This window comes from Erpetoichthys calabaricus, chromosome 12 (genome assembly GCF_900747795.2).
Source record: "Erpetoichthys calabaricus chromosome 12, fErpCal1.3, whole genome shotgun sequence".
Taxonomy (NCBI): Eukaryota; Metazoa; Chordata; class Cladistia; order Polypteriformes; family Polypteridae; genus Erpetoichthys; species Erpetoichthys calabaricus.
The window spans coordinates 21,793,842-21,812,100 of NC_041405.2; the positions used below are offsets into that span (position 1 = coordinate 21,793,842).

General features: G+C 40.7%; 1 protein-coding gene across 2 annotated transcripts in view; it reads left to right on the plus strand.

Annotated features, from left to right (window-relative positions):
- The window catches only part of LOC127529833 (tripartite motif-containing protein 16-like), a 38,782-nt gene that overhangs the window by 10,830 nt on the left and 9,693 nt on the right, over positions 1-18,259 (plus strand). The window contains exons 1-2 of one of the 2 annotated variants that reach the window (XM_051934790.1): positions 1,434-2,208; positions 17,528-17,623. In XM_051934790.1, coding sequence (XP_051790750.1) covers positions 1,630-2,208; positions 17,528-17,623 — 675 coding nt within the window. In that variant the 5' untranslated portion in view covers positions 1,434-1,629. Of the gene's footprint in view, positions 1-1,433; positions 2,209-17,527; positions 17,624-18,259 lie in introns of those variants that run through there. The other variant, XM_051934791.1, reaches the window with a different exon arrangement.

The window sequence follows — 18,259 nt, forward strand, 5'->3', positions numbered from 1 at the left end:
CGCTTTGAGTACTAAGAAAAGCGCTATATAAATGTAATGAATATATATATATATATAGCCTTAATTTGATGTCCTCAGATGGAATTATCTTTTTGCGAATTTACACCAATGAAATAATCACCCCAACAATTCTTTAACCAATCAAAACAAAAAAAGAATATATATTATAAATCAAACAACAATAAACACCCTTCAACAATTCTTATAAACTCTATAACTATACAAACCCTAAATAATATGCTCCCCCCCTTTTACCCTCTAATATATTCCCCAGAATACAGCGCAACAGCAAAGAAAGCAAGAAAGCATGAAAGTAAGAAAGCAAGAAAGAAATGAAAAAATATCCTATTTATAAACAACACACCTATATTCACATGTACTTTAAACCTATATTACATTTATATACAAATATCAATTAGATGCACACACACAATCCCCACACGTTGAAACAGGTGGAAAGTCCCATCTGGGATGCCATTGTGGATGCCAGCCCGACCACAGATAGACAGACACCATCTTAAGTCCACCACACACGATTTATTTACAAATATTTACAAGTTCAAAGTCCCGCACAACACACAGTGCTTCCAGCACCAAACACCTCTCTCTCTCTCGACCTCTCGATGGTCCTCTTCGGGCCGCCTCTTCTCTACTCTCTGAAGCCTTGCCTTCTTCCTTCCCAACACCAGCTCCCCGACTGTTGGAAGGCAGAACCTTTAATCCTTCCCTGGATATGCTCTAGGTGCCCCTTGATGAACTTCCGCTGGCACTTCCTGGTGTGGCGGAAGTGCCAGCTGAGCAACCGGAATCACTCTGGGTGACCTTGAAATACCTTCTGCCAGCACTTCCTGGTGTGGTGGAAGTGCTGGCTTCCAGGGCTTCAGGATCCAGAACCCTCCCCCTGGCAGTGGCCATGGGCCCTTATAGGGTTTCCGTGACCCTCATAGCAACCAGGGCAGCTGTCCTCTCCTGGCAGAGGCGCCATATAGGTGTCCCGGCTGGGTGCCCGTGACAGAGTCTTAAACTGTATAAGACATTGTTATATGTAATTTTATATTTATTTTTTTACTATTTTATTATTCTGTGTAAACAATGGAAATGTAATCATTGTACATTTTAATGCATCCTTTATTTTTCTGCATTAATTGTACACATTGTATAGCTTAATGTTTAACTGCATTACTGGGATGTACTACACTTAGTAAAGAAGGCCTCTAATGGATCCAAGAACTTGCTTCTATCCACTAATGTCTAATTTTGTCACGTCTCTACTCAGTTGATAGCTTGAATGCTGACTTGTGAATATTTAAAAAATATGCCTGCATTTTTATTTATTGAAGTGTTCAGCGCGGTGCTATTATATAAAGTAAGGCTTAATCAGTTTTTGCTGAAGTACAGCAGTTTTATAATGTTTGTTGTTCCAGAATGTGGACATTTATGTGCTGGTTTACATAAAGAGTTCATAGGACACACCCTGCTCTGCTTACTGGAAGAAATAAAAGACTCGCCTACCGCTGCTGCACTTCCCTCCAGAGCTCACCTGATAATTAGCAGGCAGCAGTCGGTTTCCTTTCACTTTACCAGACGCCTTACCAGTTGTCTGCCTGAAGCTTTTCTTCCTGAAACACCATGGCAGAGGAGTACATTTCACAATTGCAGGATGAGCTCATCTGCTGCGTGTGTCTGGACATACTGAAGGATCCCATCTCCCTGCAGTGTGGGCACAGTTTCTGCAAGGAATGCATTAACTCTTGTTGGGATAACTATGAAGAACTCCTTTGCCGCTGTCCCAGTTGTCGATCCGTCAACATCCCAAGACCTGACCTTCAAAAAAACATCCTTCTGAATAAGATTGCAAGAGAACTGAGGGTTCTGACGCTTCCTACGTCTCAAAGTGCTGCTGGAGCCCAGGATATAGCTTGCGATTTCTGCAAGAGGAATAAGTTCCGGGCAGTGAAATCCTGCCTGACCTGCCGGGCCTCTTTCTGTGAGATTCATATCCAGCCACATCAAAGAGGCCCCGCTTGGATAAATCACAGACTGGTAAAGCCCAGCAGAAACCTCGAGAAGAACTTCTGTACTGAGCATCAAAAGTTGCTTGAGTTGTTCTGCAGAAGCGATCAGATGTGCATCTGCTCACAATGTGGGGTTACTGAGCACCGTGGACATGATCTGGTGGGTCTTGAAGCAGAGAGGGCTGAGAAAGAGGTGAGAGTAATTTGAGCGAATGCTTACATTCTGAAGATTTCAATGGTAGCTTCACTTACTCAGAAATAAATTACATATCCACTGTAATATCAGGATAAGTGTCTGTGTATCTGTGTGTCTGTCAGGTGCTACGTCTCTGTCATTCCAACAGATGACGCATCACAAACATTTCTAGTAATAAAATATATTACAACATGTTACTACAAATGTTTGTGTTGCGCCATCTGTTGGAATAATCAATGCAATTTATTTTTATTAATACAAATTTTTGTGTTGGCACTGAGATGGACTGGTGCCCTGTCCAGGGTTTGTTCCTGCCTTGTGCCATGTGATAGCTGGAATAGGCTCCAGCAACCCCTGAAACTGTTTGTGATGCGCCATCTGCTGGAATGAAAAATGCAATGCATTTTATTACTACAAATGTTTGCATTGTGCCATCTGTTGAATTGCAAATGCAATGCATTTTTTTACTAGAAATGTTTCTAATGCACCATCTGTTGGCATGACAAATGCAATGTTTTTTTTTCACTACAAATGTTTCTGATGCACCATCAGTTGGAATGACAAATTCAATGCATTTTTTGCTACAAGTGTGATGTGCTCTCTGTTGGAATGGCAAATGCACTTCAGTTTATTGCAGCAAATGCTTCAGGTGAACAATCTGTTGGAATGACTAATACAATGCATTTTATTACTACAAATGTTTGTGATGCTCCATCTGTTGGAGTTACAAACGCTATGCATTTTTTTTTTTTGCTACAAATGTTTGTAAAGTAATGCAAAGTATTTTATTACTACATGTATTACCAAAAACATTCTAGTACATGGTGCAGGGCAAACATTAACACTGAGGTCTACGTTGATTACTTAATTTTCAACCTGACCTAGACAGGTATCACAGCCAGTGTGCTTTTAAATGAAAGATTAAAGGGATGAAAAGGGATAAGCTATTCTCTAATCTTTTTTTTTTTACTAAAATGTGAGTGTTACTTACCAGTATAGTTTTTACATTAACAACCAGTGGGGTAGAGGCAGATGATGTACAAAGTAATAGGTCAGTCAGTCAGTCATCTTCCAACCTGCTATATCCTAAGACAGGGTCACATGGGTCTGCTGGAGCCAATCCCAGCCAGCACAGGCTGCAAGGCAGGAAACAAACCACGGGCAGGGCGCCAGCCCATCGCAGCAAAGTAATAGGTATCCCTCAGTAATATAATGTATTAAATATTTATAGCAACCTTCATCTTTTTCTTATTCAGCATTTTTTTCCCACCTTCCATTATACTGCTGATGTAATTTCTTGTCTATATAAATATTGCTTTCTGTAGTATGTGAAATCTCCTTATGGCAGGTGCCAGAAGCCTCCAGCTCTGTTGGCCGTGTCATGTTCTCTGTATAACCTTTTAATGGGGCATGAAGGCTGGGAAAATTATACCCAGTGTTAAAATAAGGATTTTTAAACTGTGTGTTTGCCTCTCCAGTGCCTGAACACTAGGGCCATGAGAGGGGGCAGAAAGACAGGTGAGAGACTTGCTTTAACAAAATGATTAAGTGCTCAAATTCTAAAGCTTCATTTCTTTAGAAGTAAACTTCTACCTTTTGCGTGGAGAGCAGCAAGCCATTCTGTACATGTCTTATTTATCCATTGCTCCATGCATTTATAATAATTTTAAATGTGTGTGTTCTTTACAGTGATCTGGTGTACCCTTTAGAGTTTGCTCCTGCCTCGCACACACAGGTTGCACTTCCTCTCCGTTACCCTGATTTAGATAAATGGTGAATTGATGGAGTATGAAGGGTAGCATGGTGGTACAGTGATCAGTGCTCATGCCTCACAGATCCAGTTTCCAGGTTCCAATTCAGTTCAGTTTTGTGTGGCGCTCTTCAATGAGTGCAGACGTAAAGTGCTGTGATCAATTCTTGTTTTTAATGGAAATACAGATTTATATGTCAGGATGTGTGGAATTCAAGTCAATGGAGGTTATGCTGAAGCTTTGTAATGCACTAGTGAGGCCTCTCCTGGAGTGCTGTGTGCAGTTTTGGCCTCTATATTATAAAAGAGACAGGGCAGCACTAGAGAAAGTCTGGAGGAGAGCGACTATGCTGATTCTGGGACAGTGTGGTGAGCTATGAGGAGAGACTGAAGGAGATGAACCTTTAAATTAAGAGGGGATGTGATTAATTATGAAGGAAGTTAGTACAGTGGATCCCACCCATTACTTGAAAAGGATACATGGACTTGGATGGAAACTTGTTAAGGGCAGATATTGCAGAAATGTTAGTGAGTTTTTCTTCACATAAAATATCTATCTACATAGGGAAAAGATTGACCAAGTAGTGTAGTGAAATCCAAAAGTTTAGGGACCTTCAAATCTCGACTTGATGTTATTTAGGATAAGCTTCTTGAGCTGAATGGCCTGTTGTCATTGCAATGTTTCTAATGTTCTTACAAATTATTGATTACATAATGAACACACATAAAGACACATGTTTGTTTAAACAGACAGGAAAGCAAAATAGCTTGAAACTGATTAACATACAGTAAATGGAATCCAGCAGTATCGGTCTATAAATTCATCACTGAACTATGGCTAGCTGACAATGGAGGGGGGAAAGCAGAAATGCCAGTCAGCAGCACCTCCAGAGAAAATAAACATCTTGGAGGTCCTCAGTCAGTTATAACAGACAAACGTCAGCCACAGTCAGAGTCCTGAAGACCTCGACCAAGTGACCGCCCAACCCCTTCTGGGCATTCTACACTAGAGTCAGTGGTGGGCCATCCAGTCTGATGAAAGAATCTTTCCATTCACTTCCAGTAGCTCAGAGGAATCTTCCAAGGGTGTGAAAATAGTTTGCACCAGATGCCACAGGAGGATACCGAGAAGAGAAATCAAAAGAAGAAAGTTAGTAGCGGGTCATAATTACTGCCATACTTATATTTCTGTACAAATGACTGACAGACAGAGGTGCGGTATGCACAGCTAATCAGCAGCTCTAGTCAGGGTATGCCAGACTAACTGGTGTTCTTAATGAAGCTGGGCATTCTGCTATTACAGAGTTAATGGAGGACTGTCTCAGCATATATGGTATTTGCAAAAAGTAAAAATAGGTCAAAAATAATTCAACCTTTTCTGACCTGACATACTTTAAAATAGGTAAAAGATCACCCAACTTTGCATCCATTTTCTGACCGTAGGTGACCATGTAAAGGTTCTGATATGGAAAGGTGATTGGGATTCTGGCCATATAAAGGTGATTGAATTACATGGTTGAATTACAGAGGTGATTGAATTACATGGTTGAATTACAATTACAATTCAATTACATGGAAAGTGATTAAATTACATGGTTCATGTAAAGGTGATTGACATTCTGGCCATATAAAGGTGATTTAATTACATGGTTGAATTACAAAAGTGATTGAATTACATGGTTGAATTACAATTACAATTTAATTACATGGAAGGTGATTAATTTACATGGTTCATGTAAAGGTGATTGAAAATCACAAGTCAGGAGATGGAGATGAGAAAATATCAACGTCACTGAGTATGTATTGAAGTCCAGTAAAATCAGTTGTGAAGAAATGGAAAGAGTATGGCACAGATGCAAATCTGCATCTACCAAAGCTGAGTGAAGAAGAAAACTAGTGGGGGAGGCCATCAAGAGACCTCTGAGAGCTCTAAGAAGTTACAAGCTACAGTGGATGAGATTGGAGAGACTGGGTATGCAATACCTGTTCCTCAGATGCTTTACCAGTTAAAGCTTTATGTGTCAAGAGAAAGCTACTGGTTGCTGTTGAAATCAGCTAGAAGAAGGTTTCTGTGGCCTTCTATGAGCTTTTTTGACCAGGAGACTAAATGCCATATTTGAACCCTGCACACCATCCCCACCAGGAGGCATGGTGGTGATGGCAGCATCATGCTTTGATGAGATGTGCAGGTGAATGTTCCTCCATCCATGTGCACATGTGTGGGATTGACCCATTCCCTCATTAGCACTGGAGCCATGATTGCCACACCTGTGTCCAACAGAGTTTTAAAAGAAACTCAAGGTGTGAGAGGGACGAAATGAGAGAGGAACAGAATCATGAGTGAGCGCAGTATCAGGGCCTTAGAGCCAACTTGAAAGGGAGCGGTCATTTAGTCCTGCAGAAGAGTAAACGATCTGCTCTCTGGGGTGGATCGTTACCCACTGATTTAGTGGAGGAGCGGGTATGATGATGGCGTAGTGCTCCTTAAGGATCTATAGGACGTCAGGTGAGCGTGAGGGAAGATGGGAGGACAGCTATCTCTGAGCTGTTTGGCAGACGCCAATGAAAGCTGCCAAGACTGGGGTGAGGACCACAGTTGCTGGTGTCTCTGCCGACTGAGCAAACCATTGGGTGAGCTGAGGAGACAGGAGAGAGGAAGTTGCGTTGGGATCAGTGAAAAGAATGGAAGAAGAGAAAGAACCCGTTGGCTGCATTTTTTTTATATATATATTTTAATTTTATTGAAGTTTTTAAAATCAAATAACACTCCATACACATAACTCGAGTTTTACAAAAAAAAGAAAAAAGAAAAAGGTTCGAAATAAATCAACCCCCACACCTGAGAAAGAGAGGTAGGCCAGCAGTGTAAAACTTTATGCTAGTAAAGACAAATGAATAGATAAATTAATAGAGATAAATGGAGTAAAAGAGGGGAGAGAACCTGCTTCCTCAATTTAAATGCTTATTCTAAAATGTTATTGATTAGCTCCTGCCAGGTTTTGAAAAAGTTTTGTACAGATTCTCTAATGTGAATGTGATTTTTTTCCAATTTTAAATAATATATAACATCAGTTACCCACTGACTTAGAACAGGAGAGTTGGGATTCTTCTAATTGAGCGAGATAAGTCTAAGTGCCAATAGTGTGGTAAAGGCAATCGCAGTTTGTTTGTCCTTCTCTACTTTAAGCCCATCTGGGGGTCCACCAAACACAGCTGTTAATGGGTTAGGTGGGATTGTGACACCAAGGCTATCTGATAGGCATTTAAAGATTTTGGTCCAAGATGATGTTAATTTGGTGCCGGCCCAAAACACATGGCCCAGTGAGGCTGGAGCTCGATTGCAACGTTCGCAGGTTGGATCTTGCCCTGGAAACATTTTGGACAATTTTAAACAAGACAGATGTGCTTGATAGATGATTTTAAGTTGAATAATTGTATAGATATTGTATATATGGAGTGGTGGCTCTGAGGCTAGAGATCTGCACTGGCAATCGGAAGGTTGCCGGTTCGAATCCCATCAATGCCAATAGGGACTCTGCTCTGTTGGGCCCTTAAGCAAGGGCCTTAACCTGCAATTGCTGAGCGCTTTGAGTAGTGAGAAAAGCGCTATATAAATGCAAAAAATTATTATTATTATTAAAAAAAAAAAAAATTATTAAATTATTATTATTACTTTGCACATATGGAGCTCGAGTGAATTCTGTGCATTGCTGCCTTCCATTCCTTTTCTGAAATGTTGAGTGAGAGATCCTTTTCCCACTGTACTCTGAGATCTTTGAAAGGGAGGGACCTTAAAATGTTTTTATATGTTGCAGAAATGCTGTCTGAGTCCTCAAGACTAATTAATATTTCTTCCAAAGTAGAAGTAGGTGAGAGGTGAGGAAAGTCAGGCAGGTTTTATTTAACAAAAGTTTCTAATTTGGAGGTAGTGAAAGAAATGTGTTGCTGGAAAGTTAAATTTGGAGTGTAATTGTTCATAGGATGTGAAGACGGTGTCTATGTACAGATCTCTAAGTGATTTAATCACAAATGTTTTCCGGACATTAAAAAATGCATACATTTGTGAGGGTAGAAAAAGGTGGCTATCATGAAGAGGTGCCACAGATAAATGCTTCTCAATCTTAAAATACTGCATGGTTTTATTCTGTGTTTTATTGTTGGACTATTTATGTAATTTTAACTCACGGATTTTCACTTTGATTGTATGGATTATTTATTTATTGATTGAAGATTGTGCCCTTTGGACACTTTTGTTTGGTTTTTAATTAAACCCCTTGCTGACTGTGTATGCCTGGCTCATCTTTGAGTATGTTATAGACTATTCCCAGTTCAGGAGGCTCCCAGAAACATCCAGGGAGTATGGAGCAAACATGAATAAAGTGAAAGTAAGTCGTGGACGGGATGTTACTCATTGTTAGGCACAGCAGCCCCCAATCATAACTGCTCAAGTCACATCCATCAATTAAACCTGGACTGTGGATCTAATTAACCAATCAGGTCCATCTTTTTATTTTCCTTCTTTTCTCATTGCATACTTGACACTCATTTCATTAGGTGGCTCTTTCTGCAGTTTTAGTTATTCATTTACCTGTCTAACAGCAGTCTCCCTGCTCATTATTCCTGTGTGTTTACTTTGTAGCTCATGCAATGCAACAGGGAAATAGACAGCCAGGTGCAGAATAAGAAAGAGTAGGTCACCTTATTTATACTGTTACTATGGTTACACAGTAAGCAGCCAGTAATAATGCCTGGTTATTAGGGAGGTGATTGCTTAAGTAAGTAGAGCATAACTACACTCACTTTAATAAGGAATGCAATGTACAGCTATTGTGATGTTTTCCAGCCTGACTTTTTCCGTATTTCACAGGTGGAGTGAGGTCAATATCTTTATCACAGATCTTGTTTAGCTTTTATACTTGGGGGCTCTGCCCCCTGCTCACTTCGCTCGTCAACCCCTTGTTTTGGGTAACCCGAAATACATTTTAAAGAGATTATTTTCTTTCTTGGTAATTGTTACATATACATCATGTTCACTGTCACGATATCTGTAGGTCTATTTAATATATGTAAATGACAGTAGCAGTTTAATTGTTATGTAAGTATAGAATGTCTTTGAGTTTGCGCAGATCTATGTATGAGATATATTGGAGTGTAAAGGTGTAGATGACGTACATAGGAAGTAAAGAACCCATAGCATGGCACATTACAAAGATTTATTCGAATATTTCTTTATACACAACATTTGTAGTAAAGATGGCGTGTTGTCCTGGAATGAGTGTTCCTTGGTATGGAGTATTTATAATCCTAACTTTAACGTCACATGAACAACGAACTCTTGAGAAGGCTACATAAAGTTATCTATGTCCAAATACAGGCGCAGAAAGGTAAATGCCCACTCTGTACATGGTCTGTCCTTGGGATTTGTTGATTGTCATGGCAAATGCAGCTTTAATGGGAAATTGGCGTCGTTTAAGTTTAAAAGGTAATGCCAGGTCAGAACTTGTAAGGTCAACCCTGGGAATCAAAACAGTATTGTTAGTATGCGATCCTGTAAGTATTTTTGCTTCAATAACATGTTCTGTCATGGTGTTCACGACTAACCATGTACCGTTGCATAAACCTTGTTTAGTATTAAGGTTTCTTAATAGCATGACTATTGTCCCAACTTTAAGGTTAAGACTGTGTTGTGGTAATCCGGCCGGGTTAATGGTGTTTAAATATTCTAAGGGGAAATTAAGATGATCATTCTCGTCTTCAGAATCAACATTGTCAGACGCGCATTGTAGGCGCCTGCGTTGATTGCTTTTATCCATGCGGGCTCGTTTTTGTATCTCCGTTAGTCGATCTCTTTCGTTTTGAAGCCGTGCCTGCTTTGTTTCCTCTGTTTCAGACGCGTGTTGTAGGTGCCTACGTACATTGATTTTATCCATGCGGGCTCGTTTTGTTTTTTGTTGCGCTGTTTCAGACGCGCGCTGTAGGCGCCTGCATTTCATTGTTTTTATCCATGCAGGCTCGTTTCGGTTATTCGAGCTGTTTCGTTTTTGGAGCCGAGACTTTTTTGCTTGCTGCTGGATAATTGCACTTACAGACGCGCGCTGTAGGCGCCTGCATTCATTGTTTTTATCCATGCAGGCTCGTTTTTGTAGCTCGGTTAGTCGAGCTGTTTCGTTTTGGAGCCGTGACCTTGACTCCATTAGTTATGCCTTGTTTACTGTTAGTAATATGGATAATTGCACTTACTGTTAAAATTTCGATCTCTGTCGTTTTGAAACTGTGCCTGCTTTGTTTCCGCTGTTTCAGACGCGCGTCGTAGGCACCTACATTCATTGATTTTATCCATGCGGGCTCGTTTTTGTATGTCCGTTAGTCGAGCTCTTTCGTTTTGGAGCCGAGACTTTTTTGCTTGCGCTGTTTCAGACGTGCGCTGTAGGCGCCTGCATTCATTGTTTTTATCCATGCGGGCTCGTTTTTGTAGCTCCGTTAGTCGAGCTGTGTTGTTTTGGAGCCGTGACCATGACTCCATTAGTTATACGTTGTTTGCTGTTAGTAATATGGATAATTGCACTTACTGTTAAAATTTCTTATTTCCGTTAGTTGAGCTCTTTCGTTTTTGAGCCGTGGCTCCTTCGCTTGCGGTGTGTCAGAATTCGCTTATTATCCATCTGGTCTCGTGTCTGTGTTTTCTGTGGTTGTACTGTTAATAATGTATCACTGTAATGGGCTTCACATATACTGTGTAGTTTGGACGTTTGGGAATTCCGTCCGTTTAATATGGAGCGTTCGTTTATTCTTATTATCCCTCTGGTGTTGTGTGTGTGTTTTCTGTGGTTGTACTGTTAATATTGTATCACTGTAATGTGATTCACATATGTTGTGGAGTCCGGATCTTTGGGGCTTGCGGTGTTGTAGAAGTGCGTTGTAGGTGCCTGCACTGTCCGTACTATCTCGGGGTTGACTATGCTGTGTAGTGTGGACCTTTAGGGTTCCGTACTGTCTGTGTCGTTAGTTATGGTTGAGAAGTTTTTTCTGTGGCTGTGTAGTGTGGTGTGGACTTTTGGGGATTCCATAGTCTCTCCGGTTTGACTCTGGGGCGTGGCGCAGAATCCTCTTGTGTTTTTTTTTCTGTGGCTGTGTCGTTGGCTATGGGCTTGTTGCTGTATTTCTTATTTCCGTTGGTTGAGCTCTTTCATTTTTGAGCCGTGGCTCCTTCGCTTGCAGTGTATCAGACGCGCGCTGTAGGCGCCTGCACACTATGTATCTCTGTAGGTGCCTGCGTACTATGTATCCTTCTGTGTCCATGGCCATGGCCGTGTACCTGCATCTGTGCCTTCCGGTGACTGCGCCCGTGCATCCGGTTTACAACCTTCGGTTAGTAATATGGATCACTAGTGGAGCTCCTTCTCTGCACATAAAGTCACGTAAAGTACGTAGTTACGTCTCCTTGTAGGTATTCTTTGAGACGTTGCATACAAACATTCTGTATTTACCTACTGGATACTGTGAGTGTCATGGAGGATAGACGGGCATCCTGGCTGGATGATGGCATGACTTTGAGATAAAATGGAAGATGCAGGGGATGGACAAGCAGAAGCAGTTCCATCCCCCATATGTTAGGTGGCCATGGTCTGCTAGAAGCGTACCAGCTTGGACACCCACAGGGCTTCATGGGAACTGGAGTCCAGAATTTCAGCCTTGTCAGGGTCCCTGGGTGCCACAAGGGGGCGCTGTTGGGGAAGGAATACCCTGGTTTTCAAACAACCTGGAAGTACTCCACAGAAGTCATACCAGCAGCTGTTTGGGTCCAGCATAAAAGGAACCAGCAGCCTTACCTTGGAGTCAGGAGGCAGCAGGCAACACTCAACTGGAGGTGGAAGGAGAAGAAAAACTTGATTGTTTGTATGGTTTGGGGCTGGGTTTCATTTTTTTATGCTTGTTGGATTAAAAATTCCATTATTTGAACCCATGATGGAAATTATTGGGTCTGGGGTTTGGGGCTCAGTCCTGCCCCCTGCTGGTTACAGTACATACAGGTGTACTAAGAAGCACCTCTGAAGGTGTTTACTGCCCACTGCTCTCAGGCAATTCAGTGCTTCAACCCAATGTACTTGTTAAGTTTATTTTTATTTATTTATTACTTACCGATTGATTGATTGGGTGTATTATGTGTCCTGTGAGTCTGCATTTTTGTTTTTTTATGATTCTTCTACTGTATGCATCTCAATTTCCCCATGAGATTAATAAAGTTTATCTAATCTCATCTCATCGAATTTCCTTCACTGCACTAAAGACATAAATAATTTATGGCCTTCATGAGCCTTGCGTCCGCATTAAACTTCGACATTTCATATTGCAAAAATGCAGCATTTTCTTGGGGCAACTAATTAATGTGTCATAGCAAGAGGGGCTAAAGTGTGTTTTGTGGATTAAAGGGGTCGAGTTTTCTCCTAAAATCCTTTTCACCAGTTTGAGGATTTACTTCCTACAGCTTGACTGGTAGAAATTCCAATTTCAGTGGTTTGTAGGTTTGCATTTGGACTTTTTCCAAAAGCAGAAGCCAATTCTTAATAAGATGGTTAGTGTCAGGTTCTTACATTATCTTCTGTATTTACTATTGTATAAGCTGGTTTATGTAAAATTAATTTTATTTCCTATTTTGCTTATACTTTGCATCTTAATCATCACATTTAGTGATGTCAGTGCATCCAGTTTTGTTGCAGATGTTTGTTAGTATGTACAACTATTGCCGGGTACATTCCAAGCATGTAATGACAGGCTGAGATGGCATATTATGGGAGAACGTGAGCTGCTTGCATTGCTAGGGTGTGCCATCCTGAAGGAACATGAAAATAAAATTCATTCATTACTGAATCATCTTAATCCAACTTGGGCAACAAGCTAGGAACCGGGGTCTAAGTGAAAGTGGAGTTCATGTCACGGCACAGTAGTGTACATACTCACTAATGTAAAATCCTAAAATTGTGGAAGGAAAACCAAAGTACCTGAAGAAAACATTGTGCAGACTCGACATTCAGTGCCTATAAAAAGTATTCAACCCCCTGGAAGCTTTCACATTTTATTGTTATACGACATTGAATCACAGTAGAGCTAATCTGGCTTTTCCAACTTTGATCAGCAGAAAATAAGTGAAAGGGAGAAGTGGTCAAAATTAATTACAAATTTAAATCACAAAATAACTGATTGCATAAGTTTAATATGACACACATAAACCATCACTGGTGCAGCTGATTCTTTTTAGAAGTCACTGATTATTTCAATGGAGATGAGCTGTCTGGGGTTTCAATTGCTTATAATGTCAATGAAATTTTGTATCTGGAAGGTCCATCTTGTGGTAAGTCACTATGGTGGCCTAACCTACACAATGAAGACAAAAGAGCAAGCAACTCTGTGAAAAGGCGATTGAAAAGCTGAAGTCAGGGGATGGAGACAAGAAAATATCCAAGTCACCGAATATCCCTCCCTAAAATCAGTTGTTAGGAAATGGAAAGAGTATAACAGAGCTGGAAATCTGCTAGTGCAGGCCATCTCCAAAAACTGAGTGACTGCAAAAGAAGACCGCTCATGAGGGTGGCCATCAAAAGAGCTATGAGAACTCTGAAGGGGTTTCAAGCTAAAGTGGATGAGATTGGAGCGACTGTGCCGACAATGATAACTGTTGACCGGGTACTTCACCAGTTGCAACTTTATGGGAGATGGAAAGCCACTGTTAAAAAAAAACACTTGGTAGAGTTTGTTAGAAGGCCATCAAGAGACCTATGAGAACTCTGAAGACGTTACAAGCTACAGTGGCTGAGATTGGAGAGACTGTGCAGACAACAACTCTCACATGCCATGGAAAAATCTAGTAAGTTCCATTTTTTTTTCAAAATTGAGTTTTTTAAAATTTTTGGAGTTACTAAGGCATTCCTGATGTTATAAGGTAGTGGTGATGGCCAACTATGTCTTCATTCTGGTCATAGCACCATGGAAGAAGCCAGTATGTACGCAATATTTTACATACTACAAGACAAAAACTTAGCAACTCCACTGATCAATGAGGAAAGACCGCCTACCAATGAAAACGTCGGATTACGATCACGTGATTCAAATGCTGCGACTGTGCAATTTAAATGGCAGGTGTTATTGATTCATGAAAAAAACACTATTGTGCATGTGAAGCTCAGGAAAAATGAAATCTACAGATCGTTAATTACAGGGGCGACATCATTTTCTCAATTTGCCGAAAACCTGAAAGATGTGACACACCAGGTTTTTCCATAGGTGATAACTGGTGCTTGGGTGCTTCACCTTTTGTAACTTTATGGGAGAGTGTCCAAGAGAAAGCCACATTTTAAAAAACGTACACATGACATCTCGGCTAGAGTTTACCAGAAGATACATGGGAGACTCCGAAATCAGCTGGAAGAAGGTTCTATGGTCCAAATTTGAGATTGTATGGTTTCTAAACTCCCGTCCCCAACAGGACGACACGCCGAAGAGCATCCCGAAGTGCGATCGCCACATCTGTGGAAGACAGTCTATCCATTGCCAGGGCAACTGCAGGCTCCCAGCGCTGCAGAGAAAGCAAATCCGAGCCAAACCGCCGTCGCACTGTTAGTGCCTGTTATTGATGGGTGATGCAAGGAACATTATAAATACAGGGAACAATATTACTTGGCCACTAACCTGACCACGACTCTGCCTGATTGTCGTGTCTGTGTATAGGAGAGTGGTAGATCCCGCTACAATAAATAACCATGCTGTTCCTGTTTCAAGCTGAATAAATCTGGTTTTGCTAAAGCACTGAGACTTGGCCTCCTGCTTTGGGGTGCAAGGCAAGGAGTCACACGTCACAAGATGCTTAACCATGAGACTGAACACCATGTTCATCAGAAGCTAAACACCGCACACCATCCTCACCATGAAGCACACTGATGGCAGCATCGTGCTGTGGTGATGTTAAACAGTAGCAGGCCATGTGGCTGGACTTGAACAAGGTTGTTCATTGATCATCACCACGCAACCTGACAGAGCTTGAGCAGACTTACAAAGAAGAATGTGGAGAAGTGACAGTGGGCTGATGTGCAAAGCTGATTGAGACCTGAGAACACAGACTCAAGGCCACAATGGCTGACAACAACAACAACAACAACAACATTTATTTATATAGCACATTTTCATACAAAAAGTAGCTCAAAGTGCTTTACATAATGAAGAGAAGAAAAATAAAAGACAAAATAAGAAATTAAAATAAGACAACATTAATTAACATAGAAAGGAGTAAGGTCCGATGGCCAGGGTGGACAGAAAAAACAAAAAAAACTCCAGAAGGCTGGAGAAAAAAATAAAATCTGTAGGGGTTCCAGGCCATGAGACCACCCAGTCCCCTCTGGGCATTCTACCTAACATAAATGAAATAGTCCTCTTTGTAGTTCGGGCTTTTCACGGAGTCACTTGATGCTGATGGTCATACAGACTTCTGGCTTTTAATCCATCCATCATTGTTGGAACATCATGGTGCTTTGGGTAGATGGTGGTGGCGCACGCCACCACCAACAGGACACCGGAAAAGGAAACAGAAGAGAGAGTAGGGGTTAGTACAGATTTTGAATGAATAGTTATTATAATGAATTAGATATACAGAGTATCAGGATTAAATTACAGTGAAGTTATGAGAAGGCCATGTTAAAGTAATGTGTTTTCAGCAGTTTTTTAAAAAACAGTTTTTTTAAAGTGCTCCACTGTATTAGCCTGGCGAATTCCTACTGGCAGGCTATTCCAGATTTTAGGTGCATAACAGCAGAAGGCCGCCTCACCACTTTTTTTAAGTTTTGCTCTTGACAAAGGTGCATTGACAAAATGCAGACTTGAAGGGGGGTGAATACTTATTGAATCAATTCTTTTGTGTTTTATATTTGTAACTTTGCAGAGATCCATTTTCAGTTTGATATTAAAGACTTGTTTCCTGCCATTTAGTGTCAAAGACCCAAGTTAACTCCCCTGTGACTCAATGTTTTTTATTTTGCTCTTTATTTCACCTTATACAATTTCTTGTATTAGGATTTTGTTAGTTTTTACAAACCCCTTGGGGTCAGAGCACAGGGTCAGCCATTGTACAGCACCCCTGGAGCAATTGAAGGTAAAGGGCCTTGCTCAAGGGCCCAGCAGAGTAGGATCTCTTTAAGCAGTAATGGGGATTCAAACTGGCAACCTACCAGATCCTTAGCTTCAGAGCCACCACTCCACCCTTCATGTTGTATCTCTCTATTATAAAAAAAAATCTTGGAAGGGGACGAGATGTGATTTTCCTTGGAGAGACACTTAAACGCCCGCGTGACGAGAGATTTAACCATGCCCGGGGACAGAGTAGATGACAAAGTAGAACGTCGTAAAGAATTCAAAAACGTTGGCGCGATACACATGCAGAGCAGGTTAGAGATAATGGAAGTACGAAAATTCAAAAGTCTCAGAAAAAGGATAGTAAAGATCACATTAGCTCAAACAAACGGAAATTATTACTCAGTGAAATAACGGAACAGCGAAAAGAGATCGAATGTATTGTTTGGATTTAAATTTTAAGTCAGAGACTTGTAGATCGTGTAATTCGTGTTGCCATCAGGCAATGAAGAGGCGTATCCGCGAGAATTAAAAGATTCCAAAAATGTTGGCACGGTACACATGCAGAGCAGGTTAGAGATAATGGAAGTACAAAAATTCGAAAGTCTCAAAAAAGGATAGTACAGATCGCATTAGCGCAAACAAACAGAAATTATTACTCAGTGAAATAACCGAATAGCGAAAAGAGATCGAATATATTGTTCAGATTTAAGTTGGAAAAAAACATCCCAGGGAGTGAAAACTTTTTATAAGGCACTGTAGAACACACAGTCACTTATTTAGGATACCTAATCAACCAAACCAGCATTTTCACATTATCTTTGTCCACACTTAAACGGCAAAAACATATGATGCAGACATTCACCTACACTGGGCATGCACACATTTGCAGAAAAATCCTTTAAGGGACGTTAACACCGCCAGCCACAGGATTTATCACAAAACTGTAGCGAATGGTAAATTATTTGGCCTTTACACATTTATGCAGGATTTAAACTCTACAAAATGCAATTTAGATGCATACGGGTAAGCAACACAACAAGCGTCGTGGAAAACAACTCCTGTTTGTCCGCTACGCTAGAATGTGTTTTCCTTCCAAGATGGGTGACCAATCAGGGAATGGAGACATTATATTAAGTAGGATCCAATCAGGGAAAAGACTGCATAATACACACCAACCAAACAGAGTGCGAGTAGAGTCAGCATTTTCAAAAAAGCGCACTTTGGCCCATCCATATTACATCTCTGAGCCTGATTTTTTAGAGGTTAACGGCTCTGTAGAATTTTCAAAAAATCTGTGGGTTTAAAACCCAGAGTTAGTGAGTGTGTTAACCCAGAGTTAGAGTTAGTGAAAGACAAAAATGGAGACTGCATTTTTAAATGAAAACATGGTAGTGGGGATTGAACCTAAATCTAATCCATTCTCTTCCTCCATTTTGTATTCCCACCCAGACTGAACTGGAAGCAGCAAGGACTAACATCAGGAACAGAATCCAGCAAAGACAGGGGAATGTTGGGGAACTGAGACAAACTGTGAATCGGATTAAGGTAAGATTAAGCCAAAGTGGACATTTGCCTGATAGTTTGTGCTTTTATCTGTTATTACATCTAATATTATTAATGAGATGAAGGTATCTCTATTACTGTTTATCGTGGCAAATAGCTCCTATCAAGTTTGGTGTTTCTCTGTAATTTTTTATGTACGTTCCTCAAGTGTTTGTGAAAATGTATGCCTCTGCACAACGGTTTTTACAATCAAGGAATTCATTTTTGACATATTGTTGTTGAAGACATCCCAAAAACCCTGAAAATTGCTCACATTATGAGGTGATGCCATTTTGTTTTGCATTGGTAGTTACCATTTGTGGTGTTTCCCAGAATTCCCTGGGGCTCTGAAGTGTATGACATCATCGGTTCGATCTTATAAAGATCAGTATGAACACTTGTGTATAATCTAAGGTTAGGATACAACTGTGAATTTTTGATGAACGATTCTTTTATCTGTGTTTGTGGTATAAAGACTTCTTTTGATGTTTCAACATTGATTTTTGGTTAGCGCTATAGGTTTGAATTCTGGTTAATGAACTTTGATTACATCTCGTCTCCTGGTCCTTTATCTAAAAACCTTACAGTCTCTTAGAGTGTTGGAGACAATACAGCTGCGTGTTGGTACGGGTGTGGAAG